The 21,768-nt window shown below is 53.9% G+C and overlaps 1 protein-coding gene across 2 annotated transcripts in view; it reads right to left on the minus strand.

Annotated features, from left to right (window-relative positions):
- Positions 1 to 6,334: 6,334 nt before the first annotated feature.
- ADARB1 (adenosine deaminase, RNA-specific, B1) overlaps positions 6,335 to 21,768 on the minus strand; it is a 61,542-nt gene continuing 46,108 nt past the window's right edge. Inside the window, exons 9-11 of one of the 2 annotated variants that reach the window (XM_005878926.2) lie at positions 14,965 to 15,146; positions 10,543 to 10,721; positions 6,335 to 9,813 (exon numbers count right to left, since the gene is read on the minus strand). In XM_005878926.2, the coding sequence (XP_005878988.1) occupies positions 9,634 to 9,813; positions 10,543 to 10,721; positions 14,965 to 15,146 (541 nt within the window). In that variant the 3' untranslated portion in view covers positions 6,335 to 9,633. The remainder of the gene's footprint in view (positions 9,814 to 10,542; positions 10,722 to 14,964; positions 15,147 to 21,768) is intronic. The other variant, XM_005878927.2, reaches the window with a different exon arrangement.

Here is a 21,768-nt window from a genome sequence, read left to right on the forward strand (position 1 = left end):
TCGAGGTCCCCTGAGCGCTGCAACGCATTTTCTCAGCTCACTTCCCCAAAGCTCCTGCGCGGTGCCAGTCCCTCTCCTGCTTTGTGCTATTATGAAGCATAGACTTACAGAGACGTTACAAACCCAAACCGATGGGCATGGTTACAATTTCATTTTAGATACTGTTACGTCTTTAAAGAAACGGTTTTAAGAAAATAGCTGGTGAACTCGGCTTCCATGCAGTGGGCACCTCCTGTGTCGCCCGCTCTGCCCTCTGCCCTCTGCCCTGGATGTCTGTCACCGTCCCAGGGGCCTGCAGCTGGGTGGGTCTGGGAACCTCTGAAATGGCATCGTGTCCTCAGGACAACCATCCCTGCTTGCAGGGTGCGGGAGGTCTCCTGGCCCCGCGAGGGGTGGGTGAGGAGAGACAGTGATGGGCAGGGAAATGGGATGCTGGCGGCTGTAGCCACACCCCCAGGCTGCTCCAGACACGTGACTGATTTAAGAGCAAATTGCCCGCAGTATTTTGAGCTTTGGGGCACAAAGCATTTCTGCTGTCCTTCCAACACAGGCCGGTCTAGTCGCTTAGCCTAGTCCAGTGGTCGGCAAACCGCGGCTCGCGAGCCACATGCGGCTCCTTGGCCCCTTGAGTGTGGCTCTTCCACAAAATACCACGAGCAGGCGCGCACGTACAGTGCGATGGAAACTTCGTGGCCCATGCGCAGAAGTCGGTTTTCGGCCTGGGTGAGTCTATTTTGAAGAAGTGGCGTTAGAAGAAGTGGGGGGTGTAGGTCGGTCGGGTGATGGGAGACACGGTGCAGGCGGGGGAGGTACATTGTTTTGAGGTACCTTCCTGAGGTCGACCTCTTCCAACTCTCCCATCCACACTTGTCTATCTGAAACAAGTATACAAGACGAGTATGGATGGGAGAGTTGGAAGGGGTCGACCTCAGCGAATACCTCAATCAGATTGAGGACGTTTTTAGCAAAGGCCAGCTTAGGAGTACCCTAATTAAGTTAATAACAATGCACCTACCTATATAGTTTAAGTTTAAAAAATTTGGCTCCCAAAAGGAATTTCAGTCGTTGCACTGTTGATATTTGGCTGCTGACTAATGAGTTTGCCGGCCAGTGGCCTAGTCGCTTAGCGGTGCCGGCAGCAGAGACCCACCCACCACCCAGTTTCCCTCAGTTTCGTTGTGGGGAGAGGGGGCGGTGGAGGCGATGAAGCAGAGTAACACTCACCTCGGGTAAAAACTGCTGTTTAAACTTTAACCCTGCTGTTCTGGCTTCTGTACACACCTGCTTGCTTAAACAATAGGGTAGTTCCCTCAGTTTCCAGATTGAGACCTGGAAACTCACATAAGTCACCCCATTATGCTGCCAGCCCACATCGCGAAGGCTAGTCTCCTGTGTCTGAGGGCCAGAACCACAAAATTGTTTTCCTTAACTCAGTGGCTCTGGGAATACTTTCCGATGACTCAGTGGCTCCAGGAACTGAAACTATAGATAACCTTTAGAGATTATTAACTTTGCTCAATTTTGCTTCTGTAAAACTGCTTTCGCAAGATAATTCCACATTCCAATGTCTGGCAGGATGTGGTTTTTGCCTTTATAAGCTCTTGAGGTGTCCTTGTGTGATTCACGGGGTACACTACAACAGTGAGGGACAGTAATGCATTTTGAAATGCAGCCTCATCCCTTTCATTGTCTCGGTCCAGGGCACCCGCTTTGTCGCCAGGACTCGGCTTTGTACACGCGGTGTCTCCAGTTTGCACACGGCAGGTAATCCTGAGAGCTTACCTCCCCTCGCTGCCCCCGGCACAGGTGGTGGGAGCCGATAGGCCAGCACACGCCCACCGGCCGCCGAGCACAGATGGCGCGGGAGTGGCAGTGACAATCTTCAATCCACAGCAGGCCTTTCTGATGAGAATAGTTAAGGAGTGTCTCTACCTCTCCCTTTAGTGACCGAGCGTGAGTCTGTGAGGGAAGCTCTGGAATAAACGAAGGCTCGGCGAGAATGGGCTTTTATGAAAAATAAACAGAGCGCCACGCACCCCCACCTCCCCGGTCACCGTAAGCCGATTAGTTCCAGGCAAAGCAGAAACACAAACACGGGTGTGAAGGTCGCCCTTATCTGAGTTTGCTTACAGCCTGTTCTGTGCAACTGCTCAGATCATTTGCGGAGAAGAAACAGGTTTGTTCTCCCCAAAATGAGGCCATGGGGAGCGGACTCGGGACCCACAGGACGCCCCACCCACCCTGACTGGGGCAGCCCAGGGAGGGTCCAGGGCTGGCGACATCCAGTGGCCTGTTGGTGCCCCAAGGGCCTGCATGGGCTTGAGACAGGGGCCCGGGGCCATGGGCTTGGTGGAAAGGCCACACAGGACACTCGAGTTGGGGTGACGACGGACTCTCTGCAGACAGAGCCTGAGCAAAGGCCCTGGGGCACCGGGGGAGGCTCAGTGCTGCGTGGGGGAGGGGCTCACAGGGCTGTTTGGGTTTTGCTGTTAGTCTCTGAGAGATTTCTGAATCTCTATTGACTCATACACTTTTATAGCTTATGATGCAATCTTTTGATTATAGGTTTTTACAGTGATTGCTGGCCTATTGTGAATATTAAAGATTTAAAATAAAACTCTCATTCCTTCTTTGCATGTATGCACTTGTGACTCTGTGGACCTCGGCTCCAGCGTCCCCATGCACCCGGGCCCCATGTCCCCCTTCGCCACCATGAACCCCATAACCCCCTCCCCCCACCCCAAGCCCAGTGCCCTTGCACCCAACATGCCCTTCGAGTCTTCCAGACCCTTTCTCGCCCCCCACCCCCACCCCCAAAGCACAGCAAACCCAGAACGAGCCTCCTCTTCAGACTCTGCCGTGTTGGGTCACCTGGCACCTGAGTGGCAGACTCAGCCGACACATAGAGGCCCACTTCCATGGAAGACCCTCTAAGGAAGTGAATGCAATTGAAAGGCCTGCTTGAGTCCCTTATTTTTTTTAATTGGAAAATTTACACTTTACAGCATCATAATTTTTTTCCTGTGTGCATATACCTGCTTTTGTGTTAAAAAAAAAATCCCATGAGCACTTAGCATACCATAAAAATGGTGTTGTAAAGGTCTATGCTCAAACTTTTAAAATTCCTTATGAAAAGTTTTAAAGACATACAAGTGGAGAGGACAGTGCCATGCACCCCCATGTACCTGCTCCAGCGATTCTCTACAGTTGGCCAAGATCGTCACATCTAGACCTTCTCTCCTCCATTTATCAGGGTTTTGTTTTTTGCTTTAGGGAAGTCCCAGAGACGTCATTTCATCCGCACGGCTCCGGTGCGCATGTCTAACAGAGCCTGGGGGCGGGGGGGGGGCACAGTCACTGGGCACCCTCATGGCCAGATGGCAGCATGTCTGCTGCCATATCGGAATATTTGGGTTGTGCTTTCGTTTCCTTTATCTTTCTCCCCTGCGTTCATCTGGCCTTCTGACTGTAAATTATTCTTTCAGCTCACTGATTGTGCTGTTTCAAATTCTGCTTGGTTCTCTTGTTTTATTCTTTTAGAATGTGAGGTTCATTTTAAATTCTTAGGCTACCTGTTCTAAAATATCAGAATATATTCTGATGCATCCTCTAATTCAAAATGACCATTTTTTTCATTTAAAAAATGTTTTTATTGATTTCAGAGAGGAATAGAGGAGGGAGGGATAGATATCAATCATTGATCTGCTGCCTCCTGCATGCCCCCTACTGGGGATCAAGCCCGCAACCCAGGCATGTGCCCTGACTGAGAATCGAACCGTGACCTCCTGGTTCATAGGTTAACACTCAACCACTGAGTCACACCAGCCAGCCCAATATTATCATGTTTATATTCAAATAGTTGTTGTCTCCAAATGTCTTGTTTCTTCTTATGAGGTCATGTCCCTGGGGTTTTGGCTCCTTGCTCAGGTGGTGTGTAGGGGAAGGTGAGACCTCAGTGCCCAGGAAGCCGCCGAGGGGGGGGAGGGATGGCTGAGTCACTCCTTGTCCTTCATGTCCAGCATCACTTCTGCCACTGCAGGAGGAGACCCGGCCACCTGTCCTGGGGGCCGGATCGGGCAGGGGAAGCAATGGCCAGAGGTTGACTGGCCCCGGACGTGGCCCTGCACCCACACAGGGCCTGGGCGCGCCCCGAGTTTGCTCTGGAGGACACTGCACCCAGGGGGTGCTGACACCTGCTGAGCCCCCACCCCCACCTGTGCATACATCTGAGTGCATAAGAGGTTGTCGGTGTTAGGGATAGGAAGATGCAGCACACACTTTATAAATAATAAAACACACCACACGCTGTGGTGAATCCCAGGGCCCCTGCGTCGCCCGGAGGCTGTGGTTCTGCAGGTGCTGGCTCCACAGCAGCACAGGGCGGAGTCTGAGCGACCGTGCGGCCCTCACATGGGCACACATTTCACCAGTCAGGTGCCGGGGAAGCCACAGGGCACACGCGGAGCCGTCCTCGGTCCTTGGTGGCTCTTCTGCTTATATGATAGTTTGCAAAAACGTCACCAAGTTTTTGGGCCATTCATTCCCTATGTCACCAGGGCATTTTAAATGTAATCTGTTCTCTGCACCACCTTCTTACGTCACAGTCAGGCCCTGAGTGGGTGTCTGGGGGGCCGAGGACTGGTTCCCAGATGCTGATGTGAGATGCGGATCGGAGGGGCGCCCAGCATCGTGTGGCCGTGCACGGTGAGGGCGCAGATGAGGAAAACTCAGCAGAGCGAGTGGGAGTGATGAGTCCTGAGCATTCCCTCATTGCCTGGGTTGTTCATATAACTGTGTTTATATAACGGGATTTTAAACAATGGCTGTGTCCAACTACTGCTCCCGAATTCCTGGAACTTCAGCCTCTACGCCCACACGGGACAGAGCCCCAAACTGCCACCTCTCTCGGCTGCTCCCTCTGTCTTTACTAAATAATTTACTGATAATAATTATTAAATAATCAATATTTAATGCTTCATTTTGCATTTTAAATCTAAAGAATTTAATGATTGATCACACAATTGCTCTTTCAGCCTCCAAATCTTCCCACCCTGCCCCGCCTTTCTTCTCCCCTGAGCATCTGCTGGACATTGGTCTGTCTGGGTGCTTATTTCTGCCCTTCCCTGGGAGAACATGGCTCCTGGGGGCAGGGGCCCTTGTCCAGCACCGGTCACTTGCACCCCGGACATGGAGTCTGATGCCACGGATGCCACGGGAGACGCCCCAGGAACCTGGACTGAACTTGTAAGACGCCACCCCCAACCCCTGTCTTTTCTCTGAAGCTTAATTTGTCTTTTTTTTATTAATGCAACATTTTCATTTTAATGTTGCTTTTATTGTGTGAAAAGAAGATTCAAAATTAATGCAATAGAACAAATTATTTGTCTATTACAGGGCTTTTTATTTGCATGGGGCTTTTAATTTTTCCAAAACATTTCCTTGTTTTTCATTTAATTATAGCCACATTGACAAATAGATGAGAAAAATAAAATAAAAATCACCCCGGATCCCATCATCCATGCACCGTGCCCGGACGCGGCCCTCCCGGGCTCTCCTGCTGCTGTGCGCCCACCTAAAGCATCGCACTTCTCCACGACCACAGGATCCGAAGGCCGCCGGCAGCCAGTTTCCCCTCGGTTTACTGTGAGTGTCTTTCTGGGACATGGTTCTAGCTTGTCACTCGGTAGCTGTGTTGTTCCACTCGGCCCGAACGCCCCATCTACCTGCCTAGTCCTCACTGGGCCCGAATGCCCTCTCTCCTCGCTGGGCTTGAATGCTCCGCCTCTCTCCTCACTGGGCCCAATTGCCCCATCTCTCTGGCCCTCGCTGGGCCTAAATGCCGGGTCTATGTAGACCAAGCATGTCAAACTTGTGGCCAGTAGGCCACATGCCTTGTTTATCTGGCTCGTGCGAGTCTTTGAGTTTGACATGCTTGATGTGACCGTGGCTACTGTTGTGTCCCAGTTCCTCCTATGCCCCTCCTCCCCGCCCACATCGCCCTCACATGCCCTGGAGGTGACTGGGCTTACGTCATCACTTACAGAGGGGCTGGGCAGGGCAGCTCTAACCGCCCTCTGCACACCTTACACATGGGAGCTGCTGACGTGCTTAGGAAGAAGGTGAAAAAGCCAGGAATCGAGGGGGGCGGGGACCCAGCGAGCCTGTCCCCTAATGGGAGGTGCCGGGAGCAGCACAGCTGGCCCCACCAGACCGCAGCCCCAGCTCCGGCCACTCACCCACACCTTCCAGCTGATGTTCAGAGGACCGGCCGGCCCTGCCCTGGCAGCAGGCCAAGGAGAGAGGGTCAGGCAGGAGAGAGACTCAGCACACTGTGGTTGTGAAACGCTTTGTTTTATTGAGGATGTTGCGAATCCTTTGTCTACGTGACAGCGTCTCATGCTCGGTCCCACGGGTCTCGGTGCGCGAGGAGCGCATGCGGGTGTAACGTGTGGTATATACATCAATATACATATGGGAACACTGAGGAGCATCTTAGCGATGGTTTCTTGGCTGAATTACATTCATATAAAGTGTCCAAACTCAGAAGTTAGAAGCGCACAGCCTACAGTCCGAGAAGGCAAGGGCCTTCCGGCTCACGCCACCAACACTCCACAGACCATGCCTGCAGCCGCCCGTGGTCACGTCCAAAGGATGTCCTCAGCCCTCGCGCACCATCAGCCACACGGAGCCCGAACAGGTGTTCCTGGCGCCCGAACAAACAGGTATCTTTGGGGCTGGAGGCTCATCCCTTCAAACAGCACGCAGGGAAGTGCAGTCACCGAGTCAGGATCAGGTCAGACCCTGTGCCCTTCCCCCTCCCATCGTGTGGACATACTGTGTGCTGCGGGCAGGAGGTGGTCACAGGACACGCCGGGGACAAGGACACACAGAACTGGACACATACGATCACAAGCACTCTGCCCTTCCCATTCACACGGCCGGGTGGTAAAAAGAAACCTTTTGAGAGATTTCATAGGCTTTAGAGGTGGAAAAGCCAGCTAATTTTATTTCTCTTGCTGGATCAAATTTGTGGCTGGGGCAGACCTGATAGTTTGGTGTAAATAGTTTAGAAATGAAAAGGCCCATCTGTGTTGTGTCGTGTTCTGTGAGGAGGGCACGCGGCCTCCGTCCCTTCTCAGACCCGGGAGGGACGGGAGCCGCTCCTCAGCAGCCACGAGAAGCTACTGTTCAGGACGCGCTTCTTTACAAGGTGACCCCACAGCCCGGAGACCAATGAAATGATTTGGATAAACATGAATTCCAGAGACACCAACCCCTTCTGAGAGGTTGGCTCGGACATTTAAAAACAATTTTTTTGCTTACAACACAAATCTCCCAAATAGGAATGAAGGTTAAATGAAGGCCCGGAATCGGAATCGCGGTGCCTGTGCCCCTGGCCTGAGACGGTGAGGCTGACCCTGAGCAGGTGACTGGGGCTGGGCCACGTGGCTAGGATGCCGGCCCCGGCCCCGGCCGCGGCCCAACCTGGAAGAGCCTCGCTCATAACACAAACGTGCCGCTACCCGAGACGTCCCTTCAGCTCCTTTCCCGCCATCGGACTGGCCGCCGGGCCTGGGCTGGACAGTGACCGGTGTTCTTATGGAACTGACTCAGGTTTAGCTGACAGAGCAGAAACCCTCCCCACCCCACTGGTCAGAAGTCCTCAAAACTTAACATTTTTCTCAAAAAAACCAAGTCCTTGGTTATGTCAACTTTCCTGTGAAGTCTCTGAAGTCCAGACGGAGGACACTGGGTGCCAATCAATGCCCCAAGGAACCAGCTGGGTGTCCAGTGCGCGGTGAGCGCAGAGGGCACAGTTTCAAGTGCTCGGTGTCCTGCTTTGTCTCCGCAGCAGTGACTCGACCTGCCCTCCTTCCTGCTCAGAGGAGAGGTTCTGGCTGCCTGTCCTAGGGGTTTCCCTGTTCCAGGAGCAAGGGCTGGGTGGGCCTCCTGCCTTCCTCCCTGGCAGCCACAGGCCAGGCCTGGGCCTCAGGCCGAGCCCTGCTGGTCACAGGAACCCGGCCCAGGATGGTGCACAGCTCGGGGCCCGGGGGTGGCACACAGTAAGGCATCGCTCACCTGGGCGAGAGGGACCCGGCTGATTTCTCGCAGCATCTGACAGAGGGATGACAGGACACGTGGGACAGGACACGTCTACGGAATGTATTTCCACTGGGCTTGGTCGTCAAAATCCACATCTTTTTTTAAAAACTAAGTCCATCTCCCATTCCCAATTAGAAAAAATACCATTTATAGAGAGAAGAGTAAAAACACAGGGCCTCCCCATTGTCGTCAGGGTGCGGGCAAGCCTGCTGGGGAGGGCTGGCACCACGAGCGCCCTTCCCTGCGATGTGAAGTGCCAGCACATTGGAACCCGGCCAGACCCCACCCTCAGTGGGCTGGGGACGAGCAACACCCTACACAGGGGGGAATGCTGGTGCCGGATCCTGGAAGTCCCCGCCAGGTGCGCGCCCCCCAGGATGTGCCCGCAGGATGTGATCACGCAGGGCTCCACGCTCTGCACGTTCTGAGCCTAAGGACACGGGACACTGGGTGCACAGCCCGATGCCACCGGTGTCGGCACCTGACTTCGCTGTGGGGTGGGGTGTGCCTCATCTCTCCCACAGCACCCACCGGTCCCTCCACAACCAAGAATCAGCCAAGGGCTGGAAGCACTTCCTCTGCCCGCTCAGCTCTGACCCTGAGTGGAAGCAACAGGCCGGGCCTCGACCTGCCCCTGAACCCTGGCTCGCCTGCCCTGGGCCGTCCTGTGTGCTGTAGGGTGTTGGGCAGAACCCCTGGGCCCCCACATGCCCGCAGCACCCTTCCCTGCCATGACTCCGCCCCCGCCTGCTGCCTGCCGCCTTCAGCCTGCATGCTTACTTCTCAAATGTGTCTTTGATAAAGCTGGAAGGAATAATTTAAAAATATGCCTTAAGTGGTATTTTTCAAAATGAGTATCTACGAACTTTATTCTCTTTCGGTCCCATGAAGACCTCTGGATGGTCACTGGTCTGTTGGACTCAGGAAGGAGGGGGGCCAGGCTGGTTATTGTGCGGTAGCCTGGATGCACTCCCACTGGTCCCAAAAAATTAAATACTGCTTCAAAACCCAAGCGAATGGCCCCATTTACATCTATTTAGAAGTAAACCAAGGAAGGTTTCCTGTGATAAGATCCTACGAGGACACAGAAGCTTCCAGGGCGGCTGGGCCCCGCAGGGGGTGTGGGGCGTGGACTTCCTAGGTTACTACTTCTACCTCTACTTCCTCTTCCTCCATAGAGAATGCTTTTTTGCAATTAAAATAATGTGGCATAAGAGTGACCTGGCATAATTACTTATTTTATAAATCATGTTCCTAGCTCTGAATAAATTATTTATTCAAGAATTTCACACCAAGTAATTGCTATTTCTAAGCTTAAGGAAGCCCTACTCAGTAGAACTCAATTTCTATCGTAAACGGAGATTAAAAGCAGTCACTGGGTCACTGGGTCACTGGACGGGGAGATGGTGCCGCAGAGGTGCCCAGGGCGGCACCGGACCCCCCTTCCCCACCCCCAGCTGCGTGCCCGTCCCAGTTCAGATGGAGGTTCGGGACAGTGCTGGACACCGGGCACTCCACACCCGCCGCCGGTCAGGGCGTGAGTGAGAACTGGTCCTGCTCCGTGGGCTTCTCCACCCAGGCGCCCAGCCCCGCCTTGATGAACGCCCGGAACATGCAGGCCTTGGCCGCCTGGTACTCCCTCGCCACCAGTTTGGACTCATGGTATATGTTGGGCTTGGTGATCTTGGAGCGCTGTAGGTTGGCGGGAACCTGTGTGAAGACAAGAAAACAAGTATAACCATTAAGAAGTAACAGAAGCTAAAACTGAAGATGTTCAGACAATGGTGTTTAGCGCTGTGCTGGCTCCTGGGGGCAGGGCCACCACGTGAAGGCGCTGCTCACAGAGGGACGGTCCTCCGAGGGTTGTGCTCCCACCCCAAGGAGCAGCCTTGCAAACGGGAGGTACTCTGCCACCCACAGTGGATTCCAATGTCCATTTCAACACTGTGGCTACTTAAAACCACAGGGTTGGTCACTGAAATTCTACACTGGCCCCCTCACAGTTGAGTTCCGGCAACTTGTCTATTCCTCCAAAGCCAGCTTCATAATGAACACCACAGGCCTGACTCACAAATCAATGAAAACTAGTTAATATATAGATTGGCTAAATAGGGTTTTATTTGGGGGAAAGGGTCCTGCTGCTACTAGTGCAGGAAAAACGTCTAAAATCCTTCCTGGCGGGTTTGACTGAGCCCAGCAATGCCCGTCCTGCGGGCACCCGGCTCTTCGTCTGAGGTGACAGAAGGTCCCAGCAGGAGGGTGAGAAGGGAAGCTGCCTCTGAGCTGAGCTGCGTTAGTTTGAAGAGCCAGGGCCAGACTCCAGGCTGAACACCACCAGAAGGAACAGGTTAGGAGGGTCGTGTGGACAGGGCAGGGCTGAGACAGGACGGACAAGCGGTGGGGGGTGGGGCGGGCGTCGCCGCGGGGGCGCCTCAGTACCTTGCCGTGCACACGCATCCAGCGACAGTACAACGCGTGCTTACACAGGCGTGACGCTCGGCCAAGCTCATCCTTGCCCGTTGTGGAGTTGATGACCTCGATGGCCGAGTCGCCCACCGTCCAGTTGACGCTGAAGTTGGGTGCCTTCCCTGGCTGCCGCGCTTCTGCGTTGCTGATGCCTGGGAGGGAGAGACAGGCAAGGTGACACAGAGCCCCACACGACAGGTGAGTGGGACCAGGTGGGCTCACACAAGTCCAGTGTTACCTCCCGCTGCCCAGGGATGCACCGTGCTGGGAGGCGGGCTGAAGGTCACGGAGCCTAAAACCTCATCTTCACGCCACTTCTGACTCCCTGGAGCAGCCTGTGCACAGACGGCAAGCGGCTTCGTAGCTCAGGGTCCCACAAAGTCGTGCCGGGTGCTCCTCAGTGGATGACACCCGGCCCTGGAGCTCAGGCCCTGAAGCCGGGCCCACCCCGCCTCGCACGCCCTATACTCCATGCAAGAACCAACTTCTTAACATGTCTTCTTACCACATCTCAACGATTTCTAGGACCAATGCTTCATTCATTTATCTTCACTCATCCAATCAAGGCTACGATTCTGCAAAGTGTCCTGTGGCTCCACTTGTCACTTCTGACGTGTGTTCTAAGAAACTAGTTCGGTCTGGTTTCTCTCTGATCTGAGTTACTGACGAGTCCCACTTCCTCGTGGCCAGGCGCCTGGCCTTCCATTCTCTCCCTCTGTAGCCAATGTGCAGTTTTAGTTCAGTGCAGTCAAAGCAACCTGCACAGGTAGTTTTGATTCAATTACTCAGGACAGTGACCACGTGATGCACTGCAGAGCTGAGCAGCGTGACGGACTGGAGAGAAAAGTGCTAATTCGTTATCAAGCCTGTTACTGAAAGGAGACCACTGTGAGCCCCAACTTCAAATGGAGCCTCTGTCTCCACTTCCAGCAATTGCTCTACATCACACCCGTGTCAGGCAGGGCCCCAGGGAGACAGAATGGTAGGGTGTGCGGAGAGTTATGATGAAGGACTGGCTCCCCAGGTGGCGGCAGGTTAGGGTTAGAGAAGTCCCATGACCTGCCCGCTGTGAGCTGGAGACCCAGGACAGCTGGTGGTGTAGCTCTGTCTGAATCCAAAGGCAGAGAACCTGGGGCCGACGGTGTGAGTCCCAGCTAACAGGAGAAGGTGAGATGAGCCATCCCAGCTCAATCAGCCAGGCAGGAAAAAGGGATAAATGCCTTGAATGCAGGCCTCAGCGGATTCAATGTGGGTGGACCCACACTGGGGAGGCAGTCTGCTTTACTGGATCCACCTATCAAATGCTGACCTCACCTGCAGACACCCCCAGAAAGAACAAGTACTCGGTTGGTTGCGGCAGCAGTCTGCGGTGTTTACCTATGCCGCCATCTTGGTCTCTCACTTGTCACTTCTGACGTGTGTTCTAAGAAACTAGTTCGGTCTGGTTTCTCTCTGATCTGAGTTACTGACGAGTCCCACTTCCTCGTGGCCAGGCGCCTGGCCTTCCATTCTCTCCCTCTGTAGCCAATGTGCAGTTTTAGTTCAGTGCAGTCAAAGCAACCTGCACAGGTAGTTTTGATTCAATTACTCAGGACAGTGACCACGTGATGCACTGCAGAGCTGAGCAGCGTGACGGACTGGAGAGAAAAGTGCTAATTCGTTATCAAGCCTGTTACTGAAAGGAGACCACTGTGAGCCCCAACTTCAAATGGAGCCTCTGTCTCCACTTCCAGCAATTGCTCTACATCACACCCGTGTCAGGCAGGGCCCCAGGGAGACAGAATGGTAGGGTGTGCGGAGAGTTATGATGAAGGACTGGCTCCCCAGGTGGCGGCAGGTTAGGGTTAGAGAAGTCCCATGACCTGCCCGCTGTGAGCTGGAGACCCAGGACAGCTGGTGGTGTAGCTCTGTCTGAATCCAAAGGCAGAGAACCTGGGGCCGACGGTGTGAGTCCCAGCTAACAGGAGAAGGTGAGATGAGCCATCCCAGCTCAATCAGCCAGGCAGGAAAAAGGGATAAATGCCTTGAATGCAGGCCTCAGCGGATTCAATGTGGGTGGACCCACACTGGGGAGGCAGTCTGCTTTACTGGATCCACCTATCAAATGCTGACCTCACCTGCAGACACCCCCAGAAAGAACAAGTACTCTGGGTACATGTGGCCAGCCAGGACGATGCAGAAACTAACCATCACAGACCTTAGTTTACTGTGGTTTATACCGAACCACATCTTTCCTGCACAGCTGTTTGGGTTTCCTGGAGTTCCCATTGCCTTTGTGTTTTATTGTTCATAAAAGAAGCATGCCCCTTCACTTTTGAAAGGCCATTCAGCTTCTCAGGTTATTTGTGAAAATACTTTCACTTTCTTCTGAAAGACATCCTTTTTTGAGCTCTGACATGATTAGCTGTTCAAGCTCTGACATGGTTCTCTGTTCGAAATAGGCTTGCTGCTGAGTCATCCTGTCATCACATTGCTGATTTATAAGATAACTGGATCCCATTATTTTCTTTCTTAGAGGTGTGTCTGCTTCATTTTGCTAAGTATCCTTACATGTTTCCTCCAAAAATATACACTGGAGACGGATCTTCTTTATCCTTGAAGATCTAAACATTATCACTATCAAAATGCCCGACACCAGAATGCTGCTGCCACTGGCTCAGCATTCGAGAAACATTCTGCTGCCGAAACCTGAGTGTTGTCTCTGTTCTTCACAGAACTCTAACACTCGTCCAGAAGGATCACGGAGGCCCCTGGTCTGTCCCTATCACTAGGCCGAGGGAGAAACTGAGGCACAAACCTGCCAACAGGGTGGAGCTACAGCAGCCGGCCTCGGCTCTGCCTCAGGCTCCGGCTGCCGGCTGGGTGGCCTCAGCATGGCCCTAACCCCAGGGCTGGGGGCCTCAGGCTTTGGGGTTGGAGGTGATACTGGGGACTGGAGAATGAAGAGCGGTTCTTCTATTTTGTTATATATTTCATATTTTTTCAAACATGTAGAATGCACTGATGAGTTTAAGGCCTCTGTCTTGCAAAGGCTACTTTTCAGTATCTTTTTATAGCCATTCATGCACTTCGTGTACATCTGATCTGATAAAAATAACCTGACTTTTATAAATGAGCTCTCATTTCAGTATCTTAGAATATTCCTTTAGAAAATGATCCTGTCCTCTGAGACTCTGCCGTGGACTCGATGTTGCTTCAACTCATCAAGACACCGATTAGCAGCTGTTCTGAGCAGCGCCTGTGTGCCACGTGCTCCACACAGTGTTTTCAGTGTCTGTGAATCCAGGAGATGAGTGACAGCTGAGATTAAGCCACGTACTCAAACGCAGAATAGGGAGTAAACAGGGAAAACATATTCTCCGATGCACAAGACAGCCGTACGCCAACACAACGGCACTTCACAACTTCCAGGAGGCTCCATGGGTGTGGATGCTACAGTTTCAACTTCCCCACAATTTTTTTTATCAGACTCTACTTTTCCTTAAAAAATAATGGCTAAGGTTAGGGAGCTGTAACATTTTATCTGAGACAACCGCTGTGCCCCGCTTGTGCGTAAGCGCTGCGGTCTGAGAGCCGCACTTTCGGTACCACACGGCTTCAGTCTGTTACCGCGCGCTGCGGCCAGCGCACACACACACACACACACCAGGAAACTCAGTTCAGGCTATGGTTTTAGTTCTGAGCATAAAAGGTAGGTAAAACGATATTTTCAGCAGGATAAAAAATACCTTGTGTCTTTTAAAATAGGGGTGAACTGAGAAGTTAGGAACCTTGAATTCAAAAGCTCTTGCTCACTTTGCTGTTAGCCACTGAAATTCTAAAAGAACTAACAAACCAGTAACAGTGAGCGTACAGGGAAAGTGCCAGAACCACTGACATGTGGGCTTGTGCTGGTCCACACAATCACATCCCTGACACACCCATGTGTCAAGGGCACATTTCAATGACATGACCACCCTACTAAGAGCAAGCTGGGTGCGAGGAGCCAGGTCAGGCTGCCAGCTGCACAGGGGCTGGCTCTGCGGTGGCAGCTCGTCACCGTGACCACATAGGCTGGTGGCCAGCCCAGCTGGATCTCAGACAGCCGATGTGTGTAATTTCCACAGCATCTCTTAGTCTCTCCGTGGAGACAGGGCCTGAATACATACGTATGAAAGACAGATGCAGAGGTGCCACATCTGGGCTGTTGATCCTTTACAAATGGTGAGGTTTTCATCGGTAAGAGATAACCTGGCCCCAGGACTCACGTAACAGCCCCCTCCTCCCTTCAGTGGCCAGACTGACCCCGAGGAAAAGCTACTCCACAAGCCGCTGCCCTGTGGTGCTTTTATCCACACGATGCGGCACTGCACATGAGTTTATCTGGAAGAGGTGAGGTCACAATGGGATACTTGCCACTGAGCAGAGGCTTGTTGAGGGTGTAGAGAGGGGGCAGGTCTTCGATGTTCGAGATCCGCTGGTACATGGCTCTGGAGAGGTGGTCCCCGTGGTACAGGCTGCCCAAGATGATGCTCGAGAAGTAAATTGGCTCCACGAAGATGCTGAGCAGGGAGCCCTGGATGCCCACCACGTTCCACCTGCAGGCAGAGGGAGCGGGCCTCAGCGGGCGCAGCGTCTGCCGCAGACCTGACGCCCACCTGCCTGGTGTGCAGATGCCGCTAATTCTGCACCATGTCGGCCAATTAAAAAGAGAGCAGCTAGAAATAACCGACTTAGCAGTTGAGTTTTAAAGAGAAAAAGCTACTTAAAAATCATTTTAGCTGTGAAATGACCTCTTGCCATGATGACATGCTTACTGAAGGTAAGTTCTAGCAAGATATCCAAGAGACACGCTTCTTGTGAGGAAAATCAAAAGGGAAAGTAAGTATTTTATCACTTGCAATAGAAATGATCTCTCTGGAGTCCTTAGAAACATTAAACGGGTCATTTTCCTGCTCCTTGGCGACACCTCTGACTCAGGTTCCTTTTCACACAACCAGCCACGCCCCGGGAGGAGGTGTGCGCTCCGCGCTGCCCATCGGTCGCTGAGCCTGCCCTGCCAGGCACAGCAGTGGCGACACTGGAACCACACTGGGACCGACTGCAGGACCCTTAATAACCAATCACTCACATCGCTGACATCCAGGCGTTCGTTTGAGCTCTAACTCAGACACCATCCCTCAAACACGCCGCTGCTCTCTCTCTCAGCCCCAACAGGAGAAACACTCCACAGCCTGGGAGTCGGTGCCCTCAGTGCTGGCCAAGTCCACGGGGCAGATGACACAGCCCGCATGGTCCTGGAGCCGGGGCTGTCTGGCCAGGGACAAGCAGTAAAATGGCAAACACATGAATCAAGAATTAAAAGTTGAGCTGAAATGCATTTGAGGGAGAGCAAGGTTCCACGACAGAGCGGAAGAGGGGTGCTGACTTCAGGGAAGGCTCAGAGGAGATGACCCTGAACTCGGCCCCAGAGGGGGAGTGAGGCAGAGGGAATGAGCCACCACCCAGACCCAGCGGGGGAAGGCCTTCCAGGGAGGGGTGGGGCCACCTGACTTAATGAAAATGCTTTTCCGGGAGGGTCCTTTCTGGAGGTGACCTGCCAGCCGTGTGGGGAAGGTCCGGTGGGACGGCAGCCAGGTAGTGGCCGTAGGACAGCCGCCTCTGCAGCGCAGGTCAGAGATGAGTGGGGGCAGCAAAATTTAGAAACGTTAGTGCTCCCCTGTGCCCTCTCCCTGTGTCCACTCTCACCACTGGCCACCGGCTCTGCCTTATCTCCGGCCTCCAGGAGGGTGGGCGGTGCCGCATGGTCAGAGCTGGGAAAAGCTCCCGCATGAGCCTCGCCCTGAGTCCTGGCCCACCCAGCTCCGTGTCCCACACTCAGGCCAAACTCACTCCTTCGTCCCTGTCACTGCAAGATACCTCCTTTCTCACAGACCCAGAAGCCACCTCTGCTGGGGCACAGCCCACCTCCATTGCTTCATCCTCCCTACGTCCCCCACAGCCCCCACCCTAGGGCCCATCCCCAACAGCAGCCGCCTGACCTGTGAAAATGCCGGTCAGACAAGGCCACTCCCTTGCACAAAACCCGCCAACACTCCCATCTTCTCCGAGAAAAGGCCATCATTCCCACCGCCGCCAGCCCATCCGACCCGGCTCCTTCTCCCTGACCCCTCCAGCCTCGGTGCCCCCCACGCTCAGCTTGGGCCACGAGGGTCCTGCTGTTCCCTCCAGAGCCCTTCCCTCAGGTCCTTCATCCCAGAACATGGCCCCATGGCCCCTGAACAGCCCCCTGACCAGGGTCCCCATCGATGTCTCTGTGGAAAGTCCCGCTTGGCGCCCTGTGCCAGCCCCTCCTGTGTTACTTGCGGGTCTATGTTTTGTTTCCCCACCCCTACCAGCAGGTAAGCTCCTGGGGGAAGGACTCTGTTCACCTCCCTGATCTGTCCCAGCTTAAACTGCGCACCAGGGACATGCAGGTCAATAGTAGGTGCTGAGCCAGCAAGCCCTCCAATTCCTCTCTCCCACCTTCTAAAACAAGATTAAAACATAGGTTTCCCATCTTACAAGGAAAAGCAGGACAGGACTGGATGCTTACCAAAACCACAGGGCACCCTTTCTGTGTAAATTCAGGCCATCTTAGGCAGAACTCAGCCTCCTGGGGCCCACTTTAAAACACTGATGCTGCAGAAAGCTCGGTTTGTTATGAGTCGTTAATTCGGACACATGCTTCAGAAGAGTTCCAGGAGCTTCGGAGTGCTCTGTGGAGGCCCTGGTGGAAGTGGTGTGCACACTGCCACTCTGCTGACAGGCCCCACCCCCGAGCCTCACTAAGGACAGCCAGGACGGAACTTCACCAGGAGCAAAAGTGCCCAGTGATGGCCAAGGGGCCCAGTGATGGCCAAGGAGTTTCAGTGATGGCCAAGGGGCCCAGTGATGGCCGAGGGGCCCAGTGATGGCCGAGGGGCTCAGTGATGGCCGAGGGGCCCAGTGATGGCCGAGGGGCTCAGTGATGGCCGAGGGGCCCAGTGATGGCCGAGGGGCTCAGTGATGGCCGAGGGGCCCAGTGATGGCCGAGGGGCTCAGTGATGGCCGAGGGGCCCAGTGATGGCCGAGGGGCTCAGTGATGGCCGAGGGGCCCAGTGATGGCCGAGGGGCTCAGTGATGGCCGAGGGGCCCAGTGATGGCCGAGGGGCTCAGTGATGGCCGAGGGGCCCAGTGATGGCCGAGGGGCTCAGTGATGGCCGAGGGGCCCAGTGATGGCCGAGGGGCTCAGTGATGGCCGAGGGGCCCAGTGATGGCCGAGGGGCTCAGTGATGGCCGAGGGGCCCAGTGATGGCCGAGGGGCTCAGGGATGGCCGAGGGGCCCAGTGATGGCCGAGGGGCCCAGTGATGGCCGAGGGGCCCAGTGATGGCTGAGAGGCGCCCAGTGATGGCTAAGGGACATGTGTCACTGCAGCCAGGATCCAAGCTGTCAAATGTCCCCAGTGAACCTGGTGAAGACAGGAAACTCGGTAGGTGGTGGCCAAGCGTCAAACCCCTCCCTGCAGCCCCCACCCCGGGGAGGGTGCAGGTTCATAGTTTGCTGGTGACACTTGCTTGGGTGACACTGGAAGAACCACCAGGTGCTGAGTGCTCACTCGGCCACTGTGCTCGCTGCCCAGGCCGCTTTCTCACCTTCCTTGCGTCTTTCTCAGAGGACAGGGTTCAGAGCGCTGCCATGCCAGTGAGTCCCTGGGTCTGTAAAGTGCCGGGCCCAGTTCTGAGAGGCTGAGTGTGCAAGCGGCCAGCGGCCAGACCAGTTGTCACAGGAGAGCTCTGACCCAACCACAGCCTCCACGGCACCTGGCCCAGACGGTCAGGACTTGGTCAGCTGCCCTAACTATAGTCCCTGCTTCCAACTTGGGGTCCCTCAGAGAAAGCCCAGTCTGCCCTGCGCCAGAGGCGGCCCCAATCTGGCGAGTGAGCCACAGCCTGAGACTCCCTGGTCCCGTGGAGCTGCCCTGCCTGGCCTGCCCACACAGTGGGGGCGGCCCCCCTGCCACAGCAGCTCTGAATAATCATGCTGTCTTCCTTCAGGCAGGTGGTCTCTGGGGGTAGTCTTTGTTTCCTCCCACAGCTCCATGCAGCCCAGAGCACAGAGGCCACAGTCATCAGATTGGAGACCCTGGCGCCTTCTCACAGCCCAGCTGACGCAACTTGCCATGAGATGGTTAACCCCTCTCTCGTCACTGTGACCCATGCAGCCTGGAGGGGGGTCGTGGCTGCCTTCAGCCAAACTGCCCACCAACCCACCAGACAGACAGCACCTGGTGACCCCAGCAGTAGCTCTGCACCTCCCTCCCCGCCCCCAGCCCCCTGTGGCCTCACTCCTACGCCTGCCCTCTGCCCCTGCGCCCACGTCCTGCCCCGCAGGCTGGGACCTACAGAACACTGCTCTGTCCCCTGTGGGAGACACAGGACACCTCGCCAGCACCTGCCCACTGCCTCTCATCCGTGACAGCCACTTGGGCGGCTGTTCATTTCATTCCCTCGGGACAGGACTGGACGCCACGCTGTTTCTGGGCCAGGGCTGTTCTGGTGTTAAGCATGGCCATCTGTCGTTGTGATACTGAATATTAAGCCCCTTTCAACCACACTCGAGTTTACAAAAGTAGGTGAGTCTAGGAGGATGGGGGCCAGCTGCCGGGGAAACTGACTACATAATTAGAGGGGGTGGGAAGAGGAACTGGGGGTCAAACTGATCACCAATAATCAATGATATAATCAATCATGGCTATGTGAGAGAATTCTGCATAAAACCCAACAGGCTGATGAACACATCAGGTGCTGGGAAAGGGGGCCAGAGGGCACGGAGATCCTTGTACCCCATCCTCCCAGGCATCTCTTTCATGAGGCTGTTCCTGACTTGTATCCTTCACAATAAAATGGTAATTAGGTAACTGTAGTCCCTGAGTTCTATGAGCTGTTCTAGCAAGTTACTGAGCCTGAAGAGGGCGTGAGTGAACCCCAACTTGCAGCCAAGTCAGACAGAAGTGTGAGTAGCTGGGCAGTCTCATCAGACTGTCCTGTCACCTCTGGGGGCTGTGCTGACCCCAGGTGACACCTGAATGGGCTTGGCTTGTAGGATTGCAGTGTGTGGTGTGAGACCTGTATGCCTGGTTTCAGAGGGGCTGGGAGGAGTGGGTGTGGCCAGAGTCCCATGCTGTCCCTCCTCCTTCCCTCCGGCCTGTTTTTGCTTTTCCCTGTGATGACGTGTCACCGTATACAGCGAAAGGCACAGATCATAGGGGTGCACATCTGTGAATTTTGACTCTTAGATGCCTGTGTGTGACCCCGTTTCAACGAGACACAGAACATTCCCACGACCCCCAGCCACGCCCTTCCAGCAATGCCCTGCATGATGGACGGAGCTGTAGGGTTGGCTTTACAAGCTGGGCTCTCACTTGCTGATTATGTGAACCAGAAACTACTCCCATGGCGTTTCTTTCAACTGGGGGTTTTGGTAAATGAGTTTTAAAATGTCCATTTAGTCAAACGTATTCACGTAGCTGTATAATATGGGCTTTCTGGGCCTTAAGCATCCTGCTGAGTGGAAGCCATAAACACTGCAGGGGCCCTTTTCACCCCAGGGCCTTACTGGTTGGGCTGTGCTTTGCTTGCAGTATGGAGGCCTTGCTTGTCTTGGTTCCTACACAGACTATTGTCCCAGGACAATCTGCTAACCAGTTCATCTCCTCCGTGAGCCCCAAGTATAGCAGAGACTGGCTGCCACCCCACATCCCCTCCCTTCCTCTGAGCAAGAGCTTTGACCCCCCTATTCCAGTCAGCACCCCGCGAGTGTTTTTGCCCAGCTGCCTCCCCAACCACCTGTCTTTCCTCCTTCCACTGTGGGGGATCTCTAAAATCAATTAAAAAAAAACATTAAAAATACATCACTGGGTTTGGTTTGCTACACTTGTGTGTATATGTATGTTTTATAATTGAGGACAGCTCGTCCTCTTGTTTTCCTCAGTGTCACTGTCTGGCCTGGAGAGAGAGGCGACAGTGACCCCACAACATGAGCTGGGGGTCCACCTTTCCCTACTCTTCTAATCTCGAGAGAAGATGATAGAAGACAGGGGTCACTGCCCCAAGGATGTGGGGACCTCACATCAGGCCCGTCTGGGTGAGCGGCTGCCTCTCCCTCCACCTGCCTCCTTTCTCTGATGTTCTTTAATTTCTTTCTTTCCTGGAGGTGAGTAGGGAGGGTGACTGGTTTAATGCTTTAATGGCCGTAACTCTATTCCAAACTTCTGTCTACTCTTGAGTCAGCTTTAGAAGTGTACACTTTTCTGAACATTTTACATTTCATCTCAGTGTTGCAACACTGGTACAAAGATGCCCATGTCTCCACTGTAACTGCCTGCAGCGTATTTCAGCTCCACTGCGTGCTGGCTGTCCTCTTCCATTCCTAACACAGTCTGGCCGTTCTTCTATCGTCATTCTCGTCGAAGCTGCCCGAGTTCTGCTGATTTCATTGTCCCGTCCAGACACCTAACCCCGGGGTGTCACTGCTCACGGGGCACCTTTGTTTCTTCCTTCTCCTCGGCTGGGTTTGTTCTGTTGTTCTCTTTCCAGCCAAGCGCTATGTGCTTTGGTCATTTACCTACAGTCATTTTCTAGTGCCCCCGGCGATTTCTTCTGTGAGCCCCGAGGTGTAACTGGCATGCGCTATGTTGTATATGTTGAAGCATACGATTCGGTAAGTTGGACACGTGTCTCTACCCAGGAGACCATCACCCCCACACCTTGCTCACACCTTGTTCACCTTGTCCCATTCCTTCCTCACTGTCCCTCTTACTCTGGTCCCCACCCTGGGCAACCACCGACCTGCTCCTGTCACTGTAGACCAGTTTGCATGTTCTAGAAATTTACATACTTTTTGGGATCTGGTTTCCTTTACTCTGAATGATTATTTTGAGATTTGTCCAGGCTGCATGTGCATCATTGTTTGTTATTACTACCATTTGCCTGAGTGGTACTCCACTGCATGGAGAAGCATCGTTTGGCCATCCTGTACCACTGCTGCCACTTGGATTGGTTCCAGTTTTTGACATGACAAAGACAGTTGGACACCTGTCATTATACATTTGTCCAAATCCACAGAATGTGCACCACCAAGAGTGACCCTAACGTAATGTGTCAGTATAGGCTCATCCATTGTAACCATGTGCCCTCTTA

Source organism: Myotis brandtii, unplaced genomic scaffold, assembly GCF_000412655.1.
Source record: "Myotis brandtii unplaced genomic scaffold, ASM41265v1 scaffold577, whole genome shotgun sequence".
In the NCBI taxonomy this organism is placed as follows: domain Eukaryota; kingdom Metazoa; phylum Chordata; class Mammalia; order Chiroptera; family Vespertilionidae; genus Myotis; species Myotis brandtii.